Source organism: Puntigrus tetrazona, unplaced genomic scaffold, assembly GCF_018831695.1.
Source record: "Puntigrus tetrazona isolate hp1 unplaced genomic scaffold, ASM1883169v1 S000001170, whole genome shotgun sequence".
In the NCBI taxonomy this organism is placed as follows: domain Eukaryota; kingdom Metazoa; phylum Chordata; class Actinopteri; order Cypriniformes; family Cyprinidae; genus Puntigrus; species Puntigrus tetrazona.
The window spans coordinates 237,059-263,673 of NW_025048756.1; the positions used below are offsets into that span (position 1 = coordinate 237,059).

At 38.6% G+C, this 26,615-nt stretch overlaps 1 protein-coding gene across 4 annotated transcripts in view; it reads left to right on the forward strand.

Moving 5' to 3' along the window:
* The window catches only part of dst (dystonin), a 127,385-nt gene that overhangs the window by 2,773 nt on the left and 97,997 nt on the right, over positions 1-26,615 (forward strand). For all 4 annotated transcript variants that reach the window (XM_043234553.1, XM_043234559.1, XM_043234558.1 and 1 more), the window contains exons 4-6: positions 2,026-2,239; positions 23,000-23,061; positions 25,060-25,149. In XM_043234553.1, the coding sequence (XP_043090488.1) occupies positions 2,026-2,239; positions 23,000-23,061; positions 25,060-25,149 (366 nt within the window). The remainder of the gene's footprint in view (positions 1-2,025; positions 2,240-22,999; positions 23,062-25,059; positions 25,150-26,615) is intronic.

A 26,615-nucleotide genomic window follows, 5' to 3' on the forward strand; every position in this document is an offset into this window, starting at 1 on the left:
TCCAGGTCTTGCACGAACGTGTGGAGTCACTAGCAATGTAAGACTTCCACATGTGTTCAGTTAATTAGCATTTGAGTATGTTAAACAAGCCTCGCGTGAAAATCTTTTTTTTGTTATTGAACCCAGAAGATAACGGGTACGTGGTTTTGCTGAGCTGTCATGCATATACATCTAAAGCAATGCTGCAACCAAGAGGTACGTTTTTTGGTAAATCTGCTAAATCATTGCTAATTTATTAATACTTTTTAAAAGAAACACCTTTTTTAAACAACGGCTCACAAAAAAGTTCCCGTGCTCAGGTAAATATTGGTCTTCTGTTGCAAACTTCCTTTTGACAACTTTTCTTTAGGAGCAGTGCTGGGGAGTAGCCTAACTAATTACATGCAACTAAATTGCATCGTTTAATTACAAAATAAATTATATTTATTTTTATTTCTTACACACCCATATACACATTCATTTGTTTCTTTCATAAATGGTAGTGACTGCTTTAAAACACCAGTGAAACACCAATGTTTCAGGAGCTTGAACACATGCTTATTATGTAACTGTTTTATTTCCTATTTGGGTGTGTGCATGTGTATTATTTTATGTGAACTGTTTTGGTAACACTTTATTTTAAGGTGTCCTTACACATGTTACATACACATACTATTATAATAATAAAAATACAAATAAAAAATATGCAGACTTACATGCAAGTAACCTACAGTGCATGTAGTTAATTAATATTACTCAGTAATTAAATAATTAAACAATAACACGGACACCTTAAATAAACTGTAACCACTGCTTTTTTAAGGCATTGTTAGATGTCTTGTCATAACTTTTTTAAAATCTGTATTTGATCTCAGGGTACTTCTAAAAGTGATCAAAATGCATAAATAATGTACTTGAAATAGTTACACTTATTACATTTTACACAGAGAACATCTAATCTGTAACATTTTCAGTCATCTTTGCAGTAGATGCAATAACTTGCCTTGGTCTCCTAATATATATTGTACTAGCACACCAATATATTTAAGTATTGCTTGTTTGTAATTAAAGGGCTATACATTTTGTATGTATCAGAGCTGTTGCATGCAACAGGGATTTTTTTTTTTTTTTTTAAAGTTTCATAATTTCTCTTTTTGTTTTCCATTGATATTTCTTATTAAATAAGGTTATATTTGTAGCAACACTGAATGGGGCAAAATGATAATTTTTAGGCATTAGGATATTAAGTAAAGGTCGTGTTTGATATTTGGTGAATGTACTACAATATATCAAAATGCATTAATATGCATTGTTAATCATATTTAAATCTCAATATTTAGATTCCCAAATGGTTGTATCTCGGCCAAATATCGCCCTATCGTAACAAACCACACATCGAAGGAAAGCTTGTTTATCAATAGCTCTTATTATAAGATCACGACCGGTCTGGGGTTCCAGGATCACAGGTGTCGAGACGAGAAAGTGAAAGAGCGGTAGGTCGTGTATCTGGAGAGGCGCTCCAGGGATGGCGCTGTAGCACCGCAGCAGACGGACGCTTTCTTTGGCTTCTGTCCGTGGTTCTAGTCTGCGCGTGTCAGTGGATGGTGACGCCGTGGGTTTGTATGCTCTCTTTCACACACACGGACACACACACACACACACACCGTCTCTGTGGGATTTCGTACCATTTCATGCTTTGGATCAAACCGGGCGACACGCGACGGAATTAGCGCCACAAGGGTGTGGTTCTATCCAAAATGACATCGCCGTATGTTAACGACAAGTGGAAGTAGGATCTGTGCCCATCCTTTAGAGATGTACACCGCGGTGAGTGTTGCCTTGTCCTGGCGGGGGAGCCACGCGCGATTCATCCCGACGAGGGCTTTCTTTTATTGTCGGATTCGGATCGTTTGCTAACAGCAGATGCCTCTTTTAATCTCGGTCTGTCGTGAGAGAACCGTGTCGCTTTCGCTCGCAGCGCTGTTTTTGTGTGCGCTCCTGTGCTGAATACGCGGTTTATTGCCTTTCTATTGTCTCTTCACGCAGAGCTCGGGGTCTGGGAACGCGTCCCTGCGCTGTTCTATGTCTTCATCGGCAGATTTCTCCGATGATGAAGAGTACAGTGTGAAATCTGGGTCGGTGTCGCCGGCACCGGGGGACACGTTACCGTGGAATTTACCCAGACATGAGCGCTCGAAGCGGAAGATCCAGGGAGGATCCGTGCTGGATCCCGCCGAGAGAGCGGTGCTCAGAATCGCAGGTAGGAATCCAAAATACACCCCAGTCTCACTGCAGCCATGCACGTCCCTTCATTAGGCTCTTACAGAGAAAGTGGCGAGGCCTGTCGTTCACACGTGTGCATACAGAGCTGGATAAATAACAAACGGTGACGAGTTCAGCTTGTTTGGGGTAGTTTGGGTATTAAGAAAGTTGTTTAATGGGTGATCCTGGTCACACCTGAGCCTTTCATCTGCCTAAAATCTGCAGGTCATCGTCATCATCATCATCTTTGCCTTGGTCGTAAGAAAAAGAGTAAGCGTTGCGTTGCCCTTGATGCACTGTGGAACTGTTTTGGTAGCTGGAATTCTGGGTTGTTTTTAAAAGCTCAAGGCTGAAAGATGAATCAGCAGTCTGTAATGTGCATGTTTTTATGCTCTGGAATGAAAGGACATCCCCTCTTAGGCTTCTGTAGCATTATGACCTACTCAGCATGAGAACCAGATGGCAGTATGACATGCCATAATAATATGGCAACATCTATCTATCTATCTATCTATCTATCTATCTATCTATCTATCTACACCTAACCTACACAGACTCAGAAGAAAAAGGTACAAATGCTGTGAGGTACAATTTTGTAGCACATTTACCTCTAAAAGTTGCATACTAGTATATACAGGGACATTTTAGTGCTGGGCAATGATAGAGACACACATGCATATATTTAGAAAATATTTACACACACACACACACACATATATATATATATATATATATATATATATATATATATATATATATATATATATATATATATATATATATACACACACAAGCACTCACACATATTAAGTACAAAAAGCTTTTTTATTTTATTTTGATGCGATTAATGGCAATTAAATCGTTGCCCAGCACTAATTAATACATAGCATACAAATTAGTATATTAAATGGTATTAGCTACGGTATAAATGGTATTAGGGTTCCTGCCCACTGACAGATACACTTTTTTCCCCCTTGCAATATAGAACAATAGATCTGCATGGTGTTTAGCGTTGTAAAAGTTGAGATTTGGCATCTGTTTGGGAAGATGTTTGTCCTGTTTGGGAAGATGTTGATCTGGTGGAGCGCAGCGCCATCATGTTCCCGTGGCAAGCGCGAGGACGGGAATCCTCCGGGTTTAGGACCTTGGAGAGCACGCTCGTACACACATGGCAGCACTGACCACCGGCGTGCTCCTCTAAAATAGAGGATGACTGTGCATGACACATTATCCCCTTCATGTAGTCTGACATTTGATATATATATATAGCTTTCCAGATGAATGCTGACCACACATGAACAGTGTCAGGAAGAGTAGCGGCGTTAATTAAGCACGCGTACCGTGAAAACCGGTTTGAAGTATTGAACTGGTATTATTGGCGTTTGCTGGGATACAGCGAAGGACAGCCGCGGATCACCCCTCGCCGGCGCACGGCCGAGATGCACCGCTGAAGCGGCAGAGGAAGTCGCGCTCATTGGCCGGTTGACGGATCTGGGAGGGGACGCAGGGCGTCGCCGGTAACGGAGCAGCGGCGCCGATCGGTCAGGCTTCAGTTCGCCAGTGCGGCCGGTAAATGACCAGCCTCGACCGCTCCAATGGCCCGCTACGGACCGGCTCCGTACATGCTCGCTGACGAATTGGAGTATCTCCAGGCGTACGAGGACGTGCTCGAGAAATATAAAGGTAAAGAATGAATCCGGTTCAGCCGCTTGTTGAATTCATTTTTGCTTCGGCAGCGAAACGGTTAACGGTGTCAGAGCATCAGCGTGATTTATCCTTACATTAATACATTGTTTGATTAGCAGGAGTCCTTCACCCGGTTTGCTGACCTGATGTGATAGATTTATTAAACTTATTACAATAAGACAAAACGCCTTTATTTGTGTTTATATGACAGAAAAATAAATCAGTTTGTGTTCAGGTGATTGTATTAGATGTTTGTTGCATCGGCCCTGATTTGATCGGTAGTCTACATCTGCCCTGCGGTGTCGTCCCTTCCATCGTGACTGCTCTAAATGCATCCCCCCTCATGCACTTACTGTGGTTTCCAGCCATTTAGATCATTAGTCCTGGCTTAGGGATGTTATTTCCTCCTGCCTCTGCAAACATGCATGTCTAGGACAATATGCATGGAAATACATTTATTCCCAATGAATGAGCGTAGAGTGTAGAGCGTTCAGGTGAAGCCGCTGTGTTGTTTTTTGATGATTTGTAGCTCAAGCAGAGCTGCAGATCGTCTATCAGCTGTTGAGTATCATAAGCTAACAGTCAGCTGTGGAAAAGCTCAACAGTGTGTGTGTGTGTGTGTGTGTGTGTGTGAAGCAGTCATATGATGAAGGGTCACTCTTCTTCTGAGATTTTTGCTTTCTCAAGGCAATGTGCTTGATAAATAAGTCCTTATATTTATTATTCAACAGAGCGTGCTACAGTTCTGTTAACGTTTAAGTACATGGTGGTAAAGCATTCATCAGAAGTTGAAATTGCTTCAGCGGGTTGATGCACACAGTTGAAAACACCCAAGCGTTCCTGATTTTCTGGAATCGGTCTAGGTGTAGACCATGTCTAGTTAAAAACCGCTTTTGTTCTGGCTGTCAGGAGTGTTTGACTTCAGGCCAGAGTTTATCAGAGCTAGTTTATCGGTCACTATAAACATGCCTGGGTGCCAACGAGCACAGTTGGAAAAGAATTAAGGTGTGAAGAACATAGCTCAGTGTTTTCCACCCTTGAGTATGTAATTATAAATGACTTTAAAAAGAACGATTTAATTAACGATTCCACAGTCAGCCACAAAAAACTAATATCCAACAGTGACATTAAATCGTTTCTTTTATATGCAGCATTTTCTTAACAATGTCCGATATTAATAATGTTTTAACAAGATAAATGAAAATGCATGAAAAGTACTCTGTGGGGATGTTTTTTGAATTACGATGGAAATAAAGTACTTTTCAAACTGGTTCTTTAAAACGAACAGTTCGAGCCGATTCACAGAATGAATCATTTTCCATATTTCTCTCATTGTGAGTCATCAAATCAAAAACAGTGCGATATTCTCAGTACATACTCAATATTTAGCCCTGCACCTGTGTGTCATGTGATTTAGTTTATGTTACATCTACAAAGAGGTTGTCATCGAAGTATGTGTTTTCTGCGCTGTCTGAAAGGGATCTTTCTCTTTGCTTTAAGGGAGATTAAGAAGGAATCTACACGACGTCTTGAGTTTAGTCAAGAAAATTATAAACTTCAGATATATGTTAAAGATAAGCATTTCCTTTGAGGTAAACATTGTACTTGATTCTCGTGTGAGTAAGCGAATGACACACACTGCCTCATATCGAATCCGGTTTTAGTTCTTCCTGTAAGAATAGCCATGTGACAATGCCTTTAAATGCACTGGAAACTGTGATGCTCCGAATGTCCTTCCTCTAGAATCATCACCAGATTTTTCCGTGCTTAAAAATGTGAAGAGAGCTGGACAAGTGCGGATCCACGTAATTCAAAACAATATTAAAAGCCGTCCATGTTTATCGCTCGTCAGTAGTCCATTCAGACGGTCGGACTTCTCCAGAGTGTGGGAGCTGTGGACAATGATAAAATTGATGTTTGGTGGAAACATTCCTGGAAGTGACGTCCGTCTCTGCAGAGTTATACAGTAACACTGCTGGAGCTGTTCTCAGAACAAAAGATCTTGTCATGGACTGTCTGCCTCTTGTTTCTTATTGTAAATGTCTCTCTTTAGCCCTATAGTGAACGCTCATGCATACATGCATTATGAGTGTGTAGGAAGGGCTCAGAGCCGGAGAAGATACATTGAAACTGTTCATTGTCAAACTACGAGCTACTCATAATTTATATAAGAAGGGGAGGGGAACAGTATATTTTTAACTATATATATATATATATATATATATATATATATATACATATATATATATATATATATATATATACATATATATACATATATATATATATATAAAAATGTTTTTGAATATAAAAACAATAATTAAAATTATTTGTGGCGGTTAAAAATACTGGATGATGATGATAATAAATTGTTATTATTATTATTTTATTACTTCTTTACGTTTCATGTTATGCTTTCATTGTTGAAGCAATGATTTATTTATTATATGCATTTGTTATAAAAATATAAATGTCAGATATTTAACTTGCCAGGCTAATGGATGACGTCTAGGTTAGTGTCTAGTTACGCTGTGGAATTTAGAGAACGTGTGGTACAATACCAGGCTAATTGGGCATTAAAGGTAATAATAACACACAAGCAGACGGGTATTTTTCAGAAGTGGCATTCTTGAGTGTTTCGTCTCAGATCAGATTATATCGGTTCCTTTCAAAAAGTCCTAATCTTTTACTTTTGAATGGGACCCAAACGCACACATTTAAACAGGCCTGTGAACGTGAGACTGGGTCATGCACACTTCTCACCGTGTACAGGGTGTACCAGAAGTGACAAAAGCCCTTGTGTTATTTTCACATGGCGTGGCTCAGAAAGCTCAAGATTTGCTCGGGAGCAGGTGTGTCCGTCATTTTTCTTTTGAGCTCGAGTGTCTTTTCTGTTAAGATAAGAAGCTCATTCATGAAATTCTACAGATACTGCAGCGTACACAGAACCGACATGCTTTACATCCGCTTGTCGCTGTGGACCGTTTTTATAGCTTCGGTTGAACACCAAAAGAAGAGTAACCAAAGGATTCGAAATATTAGCCCTTTCTGGTGATTACATGCGGTTTTGTCTGGGCAAACTATATTATTGTGGGTATTGTAGAATTTTAAAGTGCTAAAATGCAGAGCCGTGATATATTGAGTTCATACACTACTAGGACAAACGGCGTTTAACCAGGTCAGATGGATTTAATTCTTGTGCCGATGCACATCAAATAAATTGCTACTAGGTCATATGGTGGAGTCTCGTGCGTGGCTTTTTCAGGTTTTCAGACTTGCTTTCAGACAAGCTGCGTGGGGTCAAGGGTGTCGTGTTGCAGCACACCTGCAGCAATTATGTGTTAAGTGCCTCTTTCCGAGACACAACAGTGTGAGAAACCTGAACACTCCTTGCTTCAAAAGTAGACCTCAAAGCACATCTGAATATAGTGTTGCATAACGTCCTGTCTGATTTTCAAAGGAAGCATAGATGTATTCTTGGCTACGTTTGATATCCAACACTCTTTTGCCTTAATGTATATTTATTTCAATTGCATTTATTTGTTTCCGAGCTTATTTAGTTTCTAACAAGCATTGTAGTCGTTTCATTGGCTACGCCTGTGTCCTGAATTGTTTCCAGCATCGTCGGACGTTACAGTGCCTCTGACGCCAGTCTGAAAGTCTTTTCGTTAGGAGACTGACGCTGCCTGTTTAGCAGCTGCTTTAGGTTTGGGACACAGTCAGATCAGCAGAAGGACTGGACCCGTGCTTCTTGCTGGGACCTGCTTCTTCTGCTGTCCTGAGCAAAACAGACTAATGGATACTTGTGCAGAAGCCCCCTGAGGTATTTCAGTAGTATATGTTGTTAAACATGCTTTTCCCCTGCCATTTTGATTTGCTTAGACTAAATCTCTTACAGCACACTGGCCTGTATATTTCAATGAATATCACAGTGGTTTTCAGACCATCAGTGCAGAGAGAGCTCGTGAATGCTTGCCAGGAGGATTAAGTAAAACACTGGGCAAAAATATATATCTATATCTGATTGGGGATTTTACAGTATTGACATCTGGCAACCCTGAGCGTGGAAGCTGGTGGGGGGGTGTTATCAATGCAGGATAATGCAAATATCGAATAAAAAAAAGGCCAGTATGGCAGAAATTTGTGCTCAAATAAATGACAAGTTCTGACTCAACCAGTGGGCTTTTTCTAGAAAGCAGGCCACAAAATGCCACGATATTGCACGCTTCGCCTCTAAGTGTCTGTAGTGCTTTTCTTATCAAAACCAACACAAAGCGAAAAGTAAATCCGTTTTCAGAGTTGTTTAATAGCCTTTTACCCTCTGTTTGTGTGTAAAGCTAGAAAGTGTCTTTCCGCATGGCGAGTGTACACTTTGAAGTAACGTCCATAAATAGCTGGCTAGCCTGGAATGTGTAATGTCACACCTGTGATGAGGCTCGGGGTCACAGATACTCTGGCACAGCAAATGCCAAAGGCTGCACGGTCACATGACCCAACATCACATAACACTGTTGTGACGCTGACCATCCCCGTGACACAATAAAAGCATGTTTAGAGTATTTGAACTGTTTTTGCAAAGCGATCTCAAAGCGACATATTTTTAGCTCCAGTATGACAACACCTTGAAGATTTTTTTAGAGCATTGAAAGTGCTACAGCATTTTCAACTCTGTAAAGCGTGACGTGAAATAATTGTCACATTTGTTTCATGCAGTTTAACTGAACTGAATAAAACCAAAAAAAATATTATCGTTAAGTGATATTTGACACATCAGCAATGTATAGTACGACAAAAATTATTATAATGCAAACCAATGAAATCCGTAGAACAAATATGAAACAGTAGGAGTTATAGGGTTAAAGTTGTGTATAACTAAGAGTGCTAATTTACCTTCTGAACAAATGTGAATGCCTGTTTAGAAGCAGTTGCCAGGGCATTGCTATGCTGTTGCTAGGGTGTCCTGGGCTGTTGTTTTACTGGCCCCAGTCAAAAGAGGCCACCTCACAGTGCGCGTTATATCCTGCTCTGTGGAGTTAGGGTCTCTCACTCGTTGCAATTCTGTGGGTTTTAAAGCAGTTTTATCATCTGCAGTCAAAAATCTGTTCGGACTAACAGCCCGCACAAGTCATTGAAGTAAAATCTATGTTCACAGTCGACTTGGAGGTGTCTGCTAGTTAGTCTGTGCACCCTGTTTAACATGAGAGATGCTGTTTCAATATCCTGTTTTATATCCTAGCAGCAGCAGGAGCAGCCAGAATTTGTCATATATTTGGCATGTATGTCAGATCGAATAGACATAGTTATGGATTTGTTCTCTAACTTCATTGGGAAACACCATTAATGATATTTTTAGATTTCTTTTGAAATACCAGGATCTGTTTTAGACCCTCTCTGTTTGCTTGTTTATGAGACGGTCTCTAAGAGGCGATTTCTTCACATGGCCTTTGGTAATATTCATGTCGTGGTCCTCAGATGATCTCAGTTCACAAACATGATGAAAAGAGGCTTTAATGGCGATCAGCTGTGCGTAGATCATTTAGTCCTCTTAGCTCTTTCATTAACTGATTTCTGTCTCTTTGGATAAAAAGCCGTTTGTGCACATAGGCTGTGTCTGTATCAAGATAACCTGCATCACCCTAAATGTGCAGTGTTTAACTGCTGTATCCCACAATGCAATGCGCTTGACTTGACCTTCAGTCTCCAGAGTGATGAATTGAACCACAAGTCATAAAAGACTGCCAGATGTTATGATATATTTCTACTCATCTTGATATGAAAATGTACAATTTTTATCGACTCATCTCTGCGTATTGATTTTGGGTTTCTTATAACATTGCTTTGGAGTGCAGACCATCTTCCTAAACTTGAGAAGTGCCTATAAACCAAATTTAGAAAAGCTTTAACAGCTCCCTGCAATTTTCTGACAATAAACAACACTTCACCTGCACTTCGGCAGACACCTAGGGGTGGGCGATATACAATAGACAAATTTTGAACTGTCGTCTCTATCTATTATGTGTCGGAGTTCACATCTTTGCAGGTATCCGTGTAAACCCTGTAGGTCTTAAGGAAAGCAAAAAGCTGAGAAAGAAAACGCACGTAACAGTATATTGATCTGGGCAGCTCTTAAAGTGTTAATCATGTTAATCAAACAACAAAAAAGAGAAATTCTTCAAATACTCTTGACTAAAACACTTTAATAAGAAGACATTTATGCAGGGTTTTAAACGTTTGATTACTTTATGCAATGTAGATTTTACTGTAGATTGCCCTATCGCTTGTATTTTGTTTCTTGAGCTTGAAATTTTATCCTATTTAGGCTAGTATTAGTTTTTGTGATATTGACAGTGGTGACAGGAATTAAAAAATTTCTACGGCATTGAAAAAGCAAAAATAACTATATTGTGTATATGTATTAATGTTGGGAAATTGTGGTTATGTCTCCCGCCCCTACAGCCACCACAAATAAAATATAAAATAATTATGAAACAAATATGAAACAAATGCAACCATTTTATTTAGATTAATAAAAAAAAGTGTATAAAAGAAAAAGAAGAGTGAGGTAACATTGGCCTCCGTTCCTGCCAGAGAGCGTAAGCATTGGCCATAGCAGGCTGAGTCCTTGTGTTATTGTGATTTTATACTCGCTTCATCACATCCATGTGTTTGTGCACAGTCATTGTCTTTGTGTCCATCCTCCCATCAGCCCCTCCTCCTCCTCGTTCTCCCAGATTCAGCTATGTTTTGTGTGAAACGCTTGTTGTATATTGTCTATTGTGCAAGCTTTGACTGTGACTTATTTATCACTTTTTTGAGTCTTTCATTATGAAGCTGGTTCTGCATCCATATCAGACGTATCATTTCTTTCTTATAAATAACCAGGTCTTTACATTTGCATTCAACAGTCATCCATCCACAGTATCTATACATTCAATTTATAGGCCTATACCCACTAATCCATTTTTGGGTTACAGACTGCTGGAGCACATAATTATCATTATTATATTAAATTATATTTGTTCATTTTTGTTTAATATCGATACCGATTCAATACCCGATACCCATTTTATGAAATAATTTTTTAGATTTTTTCAGCTTGTTAAAATTCATACAGACTCAAAGCCTCATCTTCTAAGCCACTGCACAAAGGAAGAAAATATAAAAAAAAAAAAATTGTGCAAATAGTTTTACGAAAGATGAAATAGTTTTCAGGTACTGTCATGCTACCTTTACACCAGTGCATGTTAGTTTTAAAACGCATTTCTCAGACAGAATCATAATTTCTATTCATTTTTCACAGAATTACCTAACATTAGCAGCTTCAAGCTGTCTGGCTGTATTTTCTCTTCCACTCAGAGGAAATAATATTTTTGCATGACCAAAACACATATTAGACTGCAATCGGAAGTTATTAGAAACACTCGAAGTATGCTTTGAGTAAATGCAGAATATAAATCGTAGTTATTGTCTTATGTTGCATAATGTTACAGTGTGCATGAATGATCACGTAGCATGCGTTTTCGGACGTGTACTAGCCTATCGACCGAGATCTCTCAGCGTAAATGCCAGTATGGACGAGTATCATTTTCATTTGAAAACAAAAATGCAACTGTAACGTATCCTTTCAAGGGTGTTGGGATGCTCTCACACTACCTCCTCACATGTGAGCCACATCTTTGTAACGGGAAATAGTAAGGCAATAAGAGTTTGTGCCGTACATGTTCAGATCGCTCTTGTGGAGGTCAATCTGCTTCGCGCCATTTCTAGTCAAACACACAGGCTAGTGCTGAAGGCTTAACGGCTCACTCACGTTGATGAGGTTAACCCCTTAGGTAGCGAAATTTGGTAGAAAATGCCGACTTGTTTTTCGATACTCAGTGGTATCGAGGCATGCGGTACCCAGCCCTACATGCAGTGGTTGTGCGATGGTCCTAGCTGTTGTGGATGCTGGAGTGCATTACTCTTAACCCAGCGAACGCATTCCTCACGTGCAGCCACAGCCAAGGCTCTTTCTCTGCGTGATGAAAAGAGAAGAATTCAGCTTCAGCGGAGCGGCGACAAATCTTTGCTGTCAGCTCAACCGGTTCACACAGAGAGGCGTTACGTAAGAGTTGTGAGGAGATGGAGGGATCGGTGGCATCACAAGGCCGCGATGAGGAGACTACAGCTGCAGAGTCCAGCATTTTGAGGTCTGAAAATACTCTCATCTCAGCTTAACGTGGCTCTGTTTTTTTTCTGAGCAGCTCAGCCAACCCGTCACAACAAAGCCAGACTATCTGCTTGTTTTTCTGTTCGTCTGCTGAATGCTTATGATAAGAGACGCAATACAAGGGAAAAATTTACCAATGACTGCATACTGAAAATAGAGAGAAACCGCATCCGACGTTAAGGATTTGTATTTTCAGGCCGCATTAGAAGCTTTTAGCAAAAGCGCTTATATCTTATTTTTCTATTTAAGCATCCATTTATTATTAATTACAAGCATCATTATGTATTAAAGTGTATCCATTTCATCCCTTATAAAATGCTGAACACACACAACATACAGCAAATGATATGTATTCATCTCTGCAGAGTTTGTACTTAATTTACATATTCTGTTGACTATATAATAAGTGAATAAAAGCAGCTCCAAACAGAAACTGTGTTAAAGGCTGCTGTTACTATTCCAGCTGTTGTGCCATAATCTCACAATGTTTTTTTTAATATACTGCACATGTGAAACATTTTATTGCAAAATAATTTTACTTTATATTTTGCCAGTGCTGGTCATGCAAAATAGGACGATATTATTTTACTTCAATATAATTTTTAAAATAATCTTAAACATAGAGAAGTAAAGCCTCTGAAGCGTTTTCCTGAGTCTGATGTCATTTCCCCGAGGAGCGGTCCGCAGCTGTGCACGACATGATGTCATCGACGGAACTGCAGATGCTTTTCCCGGCAACGCAGCATGCTTTCAGAAATCAGATGCTAACTGACACTCGCGTTTAAAACGAGGCAAACACACAGACCAAAAAAAGCAAAAAAAAACAACAAGATGAATTTATTCTCAAACCAAACCCATCAAATTCAGGAGGTTCAGCAGGTTCTTTTTTGTTATTTTGTTTAAATCAAATTTGTAAGTTTGTAACAAAACCTTGCATTTATCAACACTTAAAACAGCGATCAGCACGATTGCTGTCTTTAAGGTTTGTGCTAAGAATGCACCGGCTATTGGTCAAGACTGAGGGCTTGCTGATGAATTTCCCAGCTGTTTCTGCTTATAAATGGAAAACAGTTGCAGCGGGACGGAAAGTAGGTGGGCAGAGAATCAAATGAAGATAATGTTCAATGTAACAGTTTTGTGTTGGTATGCTGTCTCGTTGTCATGGGGCCGCTCCCTGTTCCTCCTCCAGACAGCTCAGCTCTGTGTGAGTGAGGTCATGTGATTAGTCATGGCTCCGCCCCCTCCTCGCCACACTACAGCCTCAGGGCGGAGTACTTTAAAGAACACACTAATCATAATATTTTAGTGTGATCATTAATATCTTTCCAATATTGCACATTTCCCATTTTCTGACAAAAACAGTGTTTATTGATTAAATGTAAACCTGTCGTTATTAAATATGAATTTGATTTATCAACCATGTTTGATTGTACGTTTGTATTAAATAAAAAAAGTTACAAAAAGCACTGAATTTACGGAAAAAGACAACATTTCATAATTACTGTAGGAATGACTTTAGAATTTAATTGTTTAGAAATACTTTTGAATTATTAATATTAAATTATCTGAGATCTGTGGTAATTGGAAAAAAATGTGTTGGGAAAATTATTTTAATAATAAGGATTTACAAAATGGAATTTATAGGGTCTTAATTTTATGTTTGTTAAATATAAATTGTATGTTTAATACTATGTATTAATTAGACATGCTTTTTAAATAGATACTATTAAATACTAATAAAAAACTATTAAAATAGAATCTTATATTACAATGCTGAAAAAAATAGGTGTACTTATAATTAACAGTTCAGTTGTCAGGAACGAACAAGGATTCAATTGCAGGTTTGGAACTTAAATTTATTTAAAGTCTTTGGACAAAACTTGACTGAGGCAGAGAAACAGAAGACTTAATCACACAGAAATCAAATAGAATCAAGTCCAAAATGCTCCCAGTCTCTCCACTAAGCGAGGGGCATCTGGCATAAGAGGGTCCTCTCAAAAAGTCTCTACAACAGTCCTGCTGCTTGATCTCAGCTTAAGATCCAAAAGGGGACAGGTGAGGAGGAGCTGCCACACACACAGCACCAGAGGAACCAGGACTGGAACAGAGATCTGGAGAAAACACAAGGCAGGGCGAGCACAGAGTAAAACTGAAAATACCAGCTGTTCTTGGAGCCTACATAGACAAGGCAAGACGTTTACAGGACTGGCCACCAAAGCAGCATCTTCACACTACAACAGTCAGACACAAGACTGCAAACGAAGGGAGCTTAAGTAGGGGAGCAATTAAGGAGTTAATGAGCCACAGGTGAGAAGGCAGCTAAAGTGATTAATTAGATGAAACACGAGCACATGGCAGACTGTTTGACAGACAAAAACAAAAACAAACTGATCACACGGAAGTCATGACATCAGTTCAGTTTCTTAACATTATTTAATGCAATAGCTGGCATGAAATAATATTTATTTCATTCAGCATTTATTAATTGATCGATTTTGTATATAGTAATAAATTTGCATCTTTTTAAAAATAGTATGATCACTGTAAATAAATGTATCACAAACTAACAAAATAGAAATCCCTAGGTTAAGATAATTACTATATTCAGAATGGGATATTATCACAACACTTGCTGTTTGGTAAAGAAAACACCGAACACTGATCACTGTTGTTATATCAGTTTGTGAAACAGAATTACATTTCATTTAGCAAGTCAGTTATCATAAACACTAAATTAGGTGCAATTTTGTGTAGAATTATGTGAACTCACAATGAGTTTTAGCTTATTTGCTACGCTGGAAATGAAAGGTGAAGTTGTGTGCATTGCATTGTGGGATACAGCACATTTTGGGATTTCGGGAGTTTGCTAATATGTCAATTTGATATGGCCTTAGCCAGCAAAATAGAGGATTACTGATCAGGCAACACCTAAAATCACTTCGGCTTGTAGCACGGCTTCTGTGTAATGCCATTACTTTAAGGTCCGAGGAAGAAAAATGAACAGGATTCTTCATGGAGAGCAGTGACTAAGCAGTACAGCACGATTCTCCTTAGCAATTAAACATCTGCGTTTATATTCTTCTGTCTGCTGCAAATGGAAGATTTCTACTCAAAGGAGGACTGTAGGCTTTTAATAGAGCTCTGTTTATTTGCCTTTCTTCTTTTCTGTGACAGTAATGCACAGGAAGATCTATCGTCGTAGCTGATCTCTCCAGAGAGTTTAATTACAACATCTGAGCCTGAATGCTGGAGTCCTAATGGTGCTGATCGATACACATCACAGTCGCGTGATCACACAGTTATCCTCTAAATCATGCCTGAGAGGGGGTTTGGTCTGAGAACATCCTAGAGCTAATGGGTCTCTCCAACCTGATTAAGATAAAGCTCTTATAATGGCATAGCCACGGACTGTTTGTAGCATTTAGCTAGCTGATGTTTAGCTAGCTGATGTTTAGCTTAGCCCCTGCTGATATGTTTCGTAGCTACACTGTCCAGACCCAAAAAGAGTCTTTCTCAATCAATCAATCAATCAATAAAACAAGATAATAAGATCTCTGAAAGCATCATATTCATTGTAAACATTTTGCAGAGGAGTACCATGGTAGCTTAGCATAATATTAAGTAAGCTTTTGTTCGCGGTGTTTGTGAGGGGCGTAAGGGGTTAATCGTTGCCTATGTGGAATATTTTGATGGCAATACATCTGGTATTTCCCATGATGCCAAACAATTACCATAACTATGTGCTAATATTTACAACGAATTAAAAGGGATAGCTGTTGACATTCACAGTCTCATTAGTAGTCGATTAGCATGTTGGAGAGCTAACAAGGTAATACAATAAACACGAAAATATATGGCAAATAAATGTATATTACATGGAACTATGAAACAGTTAAATCAAACCTACTGTAACCCGAAAGCAAGTGCAAAGCAAACAAAATAGATTTCTCCTATTATGAACAATAATGTGGTTTGGTGCTGCTTGTTTAGATTTGGTGGTTTGTTTAAAACATTGCACTAGAAATGCTTTATCATGTTGCTTTAGCTGCGTTGGTTATGTGATGCTGCAGAACTGATCGTGTATCTTTTAACGCTGTAGCTCTCATGTCTTTAGGCTGTTTTTTGGCCCATATGAAGGCATTCTCATAAATTTGTTTCACATGCTGGCCTTGCCTGAGGGACACATTTTTGGTTTTCTCACAGCTGTGGAATGAGAAGAACGTCAATTGCTGTTTATCTCCTGTAGCCTTTTGTGTTTATTTCTCTGTTTGTAAAGACTTGAAATCTTGTGCTGTGTTCCGTTTCATTCAGTTCAAAGGCAAATTGAAGCGTTCGGTTGCCAGACATATATACAAAACTCCAACCCTCCTGTTTGCAGTTGTTCAGTTGTCAACAAACATGTCTTCTGGCAAGCAAATGTCTTATGATAATCATGCAATGCAAGCATTTGTTCTGCTGCTGCAGGACCATTTACTGTCTAATAAACATCAAATATCATCAACTTCATATCAAAACATAAACATGAGCTACTGTTTGAAAGTCTGCTCATCAAGTCTGCATTTATTTGATTAAAAAAATTCAGTAAAAACAGTAATATTATGAAATATTATTGCAATTCAAAATAGATCTTTTGTATGTGATGACAAAATTAAAAAAATTTAAAATGCAAAACTGTAATATATATATATATATATAACCCAAATTTTCCATGTTCAGACGTCATAAAAAGGAACCATATAGAAGCACAACTGATTTAAATGAGAAATAGATTTAATTTGGGCTTTCGTTCACTTAATGTGTCAAATGCAATCAAATCATATACGACAGAAGCCCATTATTGCTTGCTTGAAATGCGAGATAAGCAAGCACGTCTCAAAACTGTTGGGTTTTTGCATTTCCATACTCGTTTAATACTTGAAAGTCTGAATTGAGGTTCTTTTTGTTCAAATGGGAAGTTGTCAGGAGTTAATCCTCGGAAAGGTGTGACACATCAACCCATAATTATGAGTAAACGCTGGCAAGTTTGCTCACATGGGTTTGGTGTGGGAACGTTTACTAGCTCAAAGATCCCTTGTTCCGGGTGCTTTCTAGTGCAGTCTGGGTGGTAGTTAGGAGACAGAAGTCTGTTGTGCTCTTGATTGTGGCACTGGACCCTGGACTGCTTCAGTGAGATGATCCCTACAAGTAGTTTCACTCAAGTTGCTCTTGAAATATGAAACGTTTGGTAATTGACCAGTAACATGCTGTTGCATGCTGGGAGTGCAGAGGTCATAGTTATAATCCACACCACTCCTGCTCATCAGTCTTGATATGGCAGCAGGACATTAGTGTAAATGTTGTATACATGTGAACTTTGATCATGTGATGAGATTTAGCAGCGCCCTTATGAGCTCAGATGAACATCGGTACAATAACTGGCATAAATACCACACAGCCGGCGATGACAGCTGTCCGTATTGTGTTCTGGCTATTCATAGACACGTTCACCCTCGGTACGACATCACTTCCTCCACAGTCCACTGGATTTTTTGTACGTGTATGCAAAGCCCTCTGTTAGCTGACTGAGGAACATTGTGCGCTGAGGCGAAAAACCTTGAGGTTACACATTAAACCTCGAGATGCAATGAACAACAAGCTGAGAAAAACAAGAAAACAGAATACAGTTCTATGTTTAAAGAGATAGTTCACCCAGAAATAGCAATAGCTTTTGGCTGAACTATGCCTTTAATAATAATGCATGGGATTGTTATCAGGTTTTGTAACACACATTGTTTTAATGACGAAAAGTACTAAAGAACCTTTTAACAAGTGTGTACCAACAAAACATTATCGCATTTTATTAAATTGACGTTTTTGTTTAGTTGTGTGTTTTTAACTATTTAGACTTGTTCAGTGTCAGCTTTAATCAGTGAGAATTTCAGAGGACAGTGTGCTCAATATATATTTTTTTAATATCTTAATTTTCTTCATGCAAAATGTAGAATTTAGATTTTGCAGCATTGCTGAATAATTTCTAAAGTTAGTGGTTTCGTCGTGGTTAACTGACGCCTCAGCTTTTTTACCTGTACCTTGACTTACCTGTATTGTGCATTACTTTTATCATATACCAGTAAGTTCCTTCACAATTTATTATTTACTTTGAAGAGGAAAGGTCACCTGGGGCAAAGTGAGTATTGCATTCTTGTAGTATTTCTTCAGCTCAATGCTTTTAATCTCAAACATGTTGCATCCTGAAGCGATATATAGTTTTTAAAAGCTTTCCTGGATATTGTAACTTGAATAGTCATGGTCTTAGATAAAATGTGATGAATATCTCTTTCGATGTGGGATGCATATCAGGCATTTCAAACACACCTGTCTGAACATTTCATTTCTGCAGCACTGGCGGCACCACATGGTAACGGCGTTGGAGCTTTTTTTATTATTTAGGGTAACACTGCAGAATAGGGAACACTTATTCACTATTAACTATCCTCAATTAATTCTCAGTTTACTGCTTATTAATAGTTAGTGTGGCAGTTGTTAAGTGTGGGTATTGCGTAGGATTAGGGATGTAGAATAAGGTCATGTATATAATAGAATAAGGCATTAATATGGGCTTAATTAGTACTATTAATATTCTAGTAATATGCGTGCTAATAAGCAGCTATTTAAAGGAATATTTCAATCAAAAATTAAAACTGTGTCATCATTTTCTTACCCTCATACAGTTTCAAACCTGTAGCAATTTCTTTGTCCTGCCGAACTCAAAGGAAGATGAAAAAAGTTTGTAACCAGGCTGTTTTGGTCACCATTGACTTCCATAGTAGGGAAAAAGCCTGTTTACAAAGGTTGATTAAATGTGATGATTAAAACCCAACACATTTTTTATGTTCTGATATGACACGAAAACTGAATTGAACCGAAAACAAAAGCGATCTGAATTTGGATGATAGCTATGATTGTCTTTTCTCCTTGCTGCAATAAATTTCTATTTATCCACAGCAAACAAAGGAAATTTGCCAATATATTGTTAAAATTTAGTTAAAATTTAATTTAACAAAACAAAAAAATTACATTCAACTTATTTTTCGAATTTCCCGAAAACGTCCCAGCGCAACATCCGACATGGTTTTCCCAGAACGCATCACAGATGATTGACGGCACTTTTAGAGAGCTGTTAGAGTAAGTTTAGCTGTTCAGGATGATTTTTTGTCCACTTCTCATGCCTCTTCAGCTTGCTGTGATTTATGGGCCGTAATGTGTTTATAAGTGATCTGTGTGCAGTGAGATATGGCAGTAAAACAGCTTTAGTCATCATTCTCTGATGATTATGTGTCGTCAGGCACAGGCTTGTTTACTTCCGCGAGGACTCTGACTAGAGAAAAGCAAAATAAACTGTCAAGAGTCGCTGTGGCCCTAATGAAGTCTTGAGCTGTAAAATGAGCTGTTTATGAGAGTTAGTGACCTTTAACGTCAATGTACGTTGATAACAGCCTTGTTATTGTCTCTAGAAGTCTTCTGCATAAGTTTACGTTGAGTTTTATGTTGACTCATTGGTTCAGTTTGTGGATAAGAATGCTGTGATCAAAAAAGCCAGAATACATACATTACAATACATTTTTGTTTCCTGAAGGGGGCGCCGTTTTCTTATTATTATCTTTATCATTACTATCATTACCTCATTTTTCAGCAAAGCTTCTGCCTCAAGATGTTTGCTACTAGTAATCCACAATCACTTTTTAATTTCCTACAATATAAGTTTATGTGTTCAGGAATACAGGATTATATCTTACATCTCCTGGCTGTAACTCAGAAAAAAATACCAACAGCTTTTTATGTTAGATATTTTTGGCAAAAGATTAGAGACCTATTATTGTCCATTAAGTTTTTAATAAACAGCCATTGACAAAAGCGGTAGGTTTTTGTTTTTTGTGTTGGACAGAACAGTAGGGAAGCAACAGTGGGGACAGAAATGGGACGTGACCCAGACTGAACCTGAACACAACAGCTCTTTATATGCTGGACGCAAAGCATTGTGTTTGTGGAACGGATCTGAGAGAAGCGCTATGTTTTGTGCATGCGTTTTAAGTCGATGCTTTTGAACAGCATTTTTAAGTGTACTATCCCTTTAATGCCTTGTCCTCATTTGGGGCCTCAGCAAAAGCCCAATTTGGGCACATAATGATTAATAAATTATTGTTATTTAAACAATTATTTAAATGTCATATATTATTATTATTAATATTATTATATTAATATATGAAAAAACTAAGTTTAATAAAAAAATATATATATTTTTAGAATTTTTTATTAATTTTTTTAATCTTATTATTATGTTTGAAGCTTTATTTAAGCTTTATTTATTTATTAAAACTCCTGGAATCAGCAAATGGTGGTTAATGAATTTAGTATATTTAACTAACCATGTTAATTTAGTATGATTAAAAAAACAGCACAAATACTAGAAATATTAGGGGTGAGGGGTGGCCTTTGAATGTGTTGTGTTGGGAGGGGGGGTCAAAAACACAGGTCCCTGTGGCACTCAACACTTCACTGGAGTTCATCTTTAAAGTGTAATAACATTTTTTAAATAAAATTTAGTGGTCATTTCCATAAATGACTGAAGTCTGTGTGTCCAGAATGAGATTAAATGTAGCAGCAAGTAGATGTGTTGTGTCTGCGTACATAGTAAAGATCATTATTTCCTCAAAGAACCGTGCCTGCTTCAGACAAGAGCACAGTGCAGAGCATGTCACTGAATATATTGCTCAGCAGAATCATATCCTCAGAGCTTCATCCAGCAGCCTTAGTAACTCACTGCAGCGAAGACTCCGGCACGCTGTTCTTATGTAAACATTCACCATGTGGTGGAGCCTGTTACTCACCGCGTGCTGCCGGAAAACCTGACGGGACTCGTTCTAGATGGTTGCGAGGGAATACTAAGAGGAAAAGCAAGGGAGTAGCTGCTGCCTCGCGGGGAAAGCCAGCAGAGTCCCACCCTCAGCTCGCACACTCGCGCCGGTCAGACACGCACGACGCTCGGATGAAGACACCTGGACCGATGAGGGGTGACGCTCTGTTGGTGGCGCTCATGTGCTGCATGGGTCAGTAGCTTTCCTCAGCTTCCTGCCAGATCGCCCGCTTTTGCTGCGGTGTGCCAAGCTTTTAGATTGATTTTGGTTTTCATTCCACTTCCCAGATCTTGTGTCGTAACGCTCTTAGGGGCAGAGTTTATCTCTGTCAGTGCTGAAGGGGTCGAAGTACAGCGAGATTTGCAATGTTCGGCTGTTCCCGTAGGGTTGAAGTGACTGCAGTGACAGTAACTCACATCAACACATTCATGCTCTGTGTTATTAATTGGTGGTGTTGCTAAGGCAAACTGTGCATCATTTAGGGAATAAAGATTCGAAATGTGACAACTTATCAGGCAGCGTCTCTCATGTATGTTTGTACCAATATATTTTTGGATGTATCTTGGCTGGCATTAGCTGAGGTTCCATCCAAAATTGTGAATTTAACTGGTGCACAAAGTTTTAATATTGCATACGATATTTTGAATCCAATGAGTCAAAGAGAACAAAATTGCCAGTCACAACACATTTTCAAGTCTTTTATGCTAATCTTGGTGATATTTTATTTCATGTTTCTTGTTGAGGCAAAGTGTGATGTTACTTTACTAAGTGATTTGGCTTTTCTGATGAATGTGATAAATTAAGGCAAAAAAGATCCAAACTGCATCTGAGGGACAAAACTTTATCTTTAGACCGGAATGTCTTCACTGCAGAGTTGCCAGGTTTTCACAGCAAAACCCCACCAACTGCTACTCAAAACTAGCCCGAACGCTTTTCAGGGGGGGTTTCCGGTAAAAATCGTCTTTTTGGCTATGTTCCTCTTATAAATGTCGCATTCCAGGGCCTTAATGTCAAGTTTTTGGGGTCGCTTCATCTAGCGGACATGAAAAACATCCCACAAAAGAAAAGTATTAAAGTATCCCAACACTGCAGAAAAAACATGGACATGGCAACACTGCCACAGGACCTTTCCAAATGTTTTTATGCGACACTGAACAAATGGTCAAGTGATGATGATGATGATGATGATGATGATGATGATGATGACCACCACTGTGTCTGATTCGAAACATCTGCATCATGCTAAGCACAATTTAAATTTTTATGTGAAAATGACACATAAACGCTAAGTTATGTTCCCATTATGCCGCTGTTTTATTAAAACGTCTGCCGGCTAAACTGTGTGACGCAGGCACGTCTGTTGTCATGGAGACGGGAAACAAAAATACTGTGGTTGGGAGCGCTGTGTAATGGAAGCAAGACTCAGACTGGGATTCAGTCTTTTCTGTAATTAGCTTTCATATCCTGTCCAGAAATAGAAACATAGCATTATAGCGTTATACAAACCTGCCATGCCAGACAACATTAGTGCTTTTACAAAAGCTAAAGGCATGATGGGTATACTGATGAATACGTGATCTATCAATTATTTGAGATTCATTTCAGAATTTAACACTCAAATAATAAATTACAGTAAATTGCGGTTTTAATACCAATAATTTTAATTATGTTTGTACTCCAGTTTGTTGAAAATGCGAACATTCAATTCAAAAATATATTAAACTTAAGCTTTCACAACATATATTCAGTTATATAAATAATGAGAACAATAGGCTAAATAACAGTATAATAAATGTTTAGTGCATGTATTGGACATATAGTTAAATATATTTACGTATATTTAAATAAAATGTTCTAGTTGACTAGCTATGAGCATTCAGTGGTTTTGGTAGAATTATTATTATAAGAACAGAGATGGCGAGATGATTTCGCAACAGCAGTTCTAACATCAATCCCTCTTGTTTTTCAGACGAAAGAGACCGAGTCCAGAAAAAGACTTTCACAAAATGGATAAATCAGCACCTCTTAAAGGTAGGTTTGCTGTGGTTTTAATGTATCAGGGCACATTTCCCAGCATGCTCTGATCCAAATGATAGATATCTAAGTACACAAACAATCAGCTCAGAAACGGACAGTGTTAACGTATGTTTGGAAGGGATCTGGCAGCTCCACACACGCTTCATTAATTCTTCAGGTGTATAGTGTCTGGAGGGCATTTGCAGTCACCTTTGGTTTAGAAAGCTCTTATAATAAATGATAGAACTCATGATCTGTTTATTAACCGTGAAGCACATGACTGAACATAGTGTTCGGGATATAGTGTATGTAGTGTTTTCTGGGTAAAATAAAGAGATCACCAGGATAAGATGTAGCACAGACCTCAGTCTTAATGCGAATAACCATTTTTAATATTTTCAAAATGAGATCCTGGTTATGTTTTCATTTAAACTTCAGCTTCAAGTTTTCCTAGGCAACAAGCTTATCCAGGATGGCAAGTAACAGCGTGTCTGGCAGAATCATTTCAGCTTGATTTCCTATTTATTTTAGACAATATTTATTCCAATCAGATAAATCACTTCATGAATGGTTATTGCTGTTGATAAGGAAGCAACATATTTCCCCATAAATAAAAACGGACAAGTAATAACGTGCTGTTTAATTTGATATGGATGATTATAATACATAATACATGAAGATTATTAGTATTATTACTCTAAAATGGTTTAACTGTGATTTAAAATAAATAAAATCTTAACTAAAAGAAAGCATGATAAGATTACTATCAATTTTTAACGCTAATATAATATTTAATAATATATTTGTATTCATGTAATTTATATTATATATACAAAATGAAAATATATTTACACACAGTACTTTGTATTTTGGACGCTATTTATATTATTACATATTAATGCACTAGATATGTCTAATAGAAAACAATTTTTTCTGCTACATCTTATGCAAGTTGCTGACTAGCAGCACATAGTGTGACAGACTGGACTGACCCAGAAGCCGAGTTAAACATCTATTTTAGTCATGCAGCTGTGCTTGCTGGGGATTATGAACAAGAGGACCTGGGTGAAAGCAGGTCAGTAAGGCAGAGAGGTGATTTCAGTGCGGTATTCAGGACGTTCACGCTGCCTTCAGATGAGATGTCTGACATTGACCAGTGTCTCATGGGAGTGTTAATGTTTACAGTGCTACGTGTGTGCGAGGGATAAAAAGGCTTTCAACACAGCATGAGGGATAATTCACGGTGAAATGGTGTTTCAAAAACATCCTCTCACAATGTCAAACGTCATTCCTGAGCGCTTGTTCGCAACTGAAGGTTTCCTGAGCGCTCCGGTGATGAGCAATATGAAGGCTGGAGAACTTCAGAGACATTAATCAAAGGAGTGCAGATATGAACTGGTTTGGCATTGGTTTAAACAGGCCTTCTGCTGGGTGAATCAGGTCCTTTGTCTTCTGAAGGACAGAAGCTTCAGTGCTGTTTCTGGTAGTGTTCATTGCCGGAGCTCCCCTTTGAGTTGAAATGTCATAAATTGTCCAGCAATGTGAAGATGCGTTTACTGAGATGGTCAAGGTAGCACCATATTTAATTTTAGAGAGGAATGAAAATAAGGCTGCGAGGACAGAAGAACAGCGCGTTTAATAGATTATACTTATAGGTTATTTAACCACAAACTGATTGCTTAGGCGACAAATAAAACCTCTACCTGGAGAATCAAAACAAAAACTTTAATAGACAAAAACTCCATAAAAGTGACATTTTTGAGGTGCCAAAACTATGTGAAAATTACTGTCCCTCCCTTTTTCTGTCATTTATTTTGTTTTATAATGAAAAAGTACAAATTGAAAATCCATATATGGATATTTATTTTATTCAGACCATTTGCATACTACTTAAAAAATAATAATAATAAAAAAACCTTTTTTATAGAAAGTTGTGTGTTCTCAGATAGATAGATAGATTCTTTTCCTCTTATATATAATGCATTTTTTCTTTCTCTTCTCACCTCGTCTCAGGTCCGAAAGCATGTTAATGACCTGTATGAGGATTTGCGAGATGGACATAACCTGATCTCCTTGCTGGAGGTGCTGTCTGGTGACACGCTGGTGAGTATCGCTCTGTTCGAGCCGCTCGGCGATCACTTCCCATCGTCTGTCAGCTGTTTGTGTCTGAAACATACTGAGAAGTGTGTTAAACGTTAAAGCAGTCTTGAAGTGGAGAACTTGAACACGTGTGCAGTCAATCTCTGTAACGTCACAGTGTTTCTAAAGGGGGCCGTCCACACCAGTCCACATGTCTCTCTGTGTGTGTGTGTGTGTGTGTATGTGCGTGTGTTACTAATCCAGCAGCCACTCACACACACTGATCATCTTTGCTAAAAGTGATTTAACCAGTACCTGCATATTCATGCTTTACAGCAGCTAAAACACCTTTGCTAATCTGTTAAAAAGAGTAACTGCTTATTTACGCACTAGTGTACGATGTTATCCTTTTCATATGCGCACTATTATAGGATTTTGCGTTGTGAAATTATTTAAAATTACAGTCTAGTCTGTGTACTGTGTGATGATGCATTGGCTGTGAGCTGTGGAGGAATTCTCTTTCTCAAAACAAAACTCTGAATATGTTTGTCTGAAAGTCATATATATCTAGGATGGCTTTGGGGTGAGTAAAATATGCAGTCATTTTCATTTAATATTGGCTTCCCTCTGATGCCAGTGTTAGGAAAGAGTGGATGAACTTTGTTTTAAATGAAGATCTAGACCACATCAGTAAGATCTTTTTTACCACACATTCGTTTACTAGCGAGGCACAGAAAAATAGAAACTAAAAGTCGTGACAGTAATGTTAGTGTTAAACAGATCACTTGATACGAGTATTTATGCAGGTTTAACCTAAATCCAAGCAGCGTTCATCTGTGAAGGGCATAGGCTGTCAAACATACACAGCTGTTAGCCAATCATAGCAATCCTCCACACCTATTGAAACCGAGCGTAGAGAATAGCCTGTTACTATTATGATGTTTGATGAGTGACAGAGGTTGATTTGAGGATTCCTCCAGGAGCTGATATATCATTTCCGTGATGTGAGCGCTTTATCTCGGCTGCTGAATGCACTGATCTGGGGTGCGCTTCCCGAAAGCATCATTAGCTAAAAATGGTGGTCAGTTCCGTTGAACTCTACTGGTGACGATGGAACATGCAGCCATAGTTGTTTTCGGGAAGTGCACAGATCAGAGAGAAGTGCCCCCTTTGTTTTGGTGACACCCTGTTTCTTTTCCTCCTTGTCTCCTGTCCTTCTCACGTTCTTCTTCTGTCCATCTCTCATGTGTCCACCTGTCTGTGTCTGTGTCTCTGTGTGTGTGTGTGTGTGTCTCTCTCTCGCGCTCACGTTCCCGCCGGTAAGCCAAGGGAGCGTGATTTTCTGAAGACGTTGCGGTTGGTGAGTGCGGCTGACGCATGCACGGTTGAGCGGCATGGACGTGACCACGATGATGAGGATGAGGATGATGATGAGGATAAGGGGGTATGTGTGGACACGGGTCCTCCTGCCCCCTCGTAACAGGACTAAT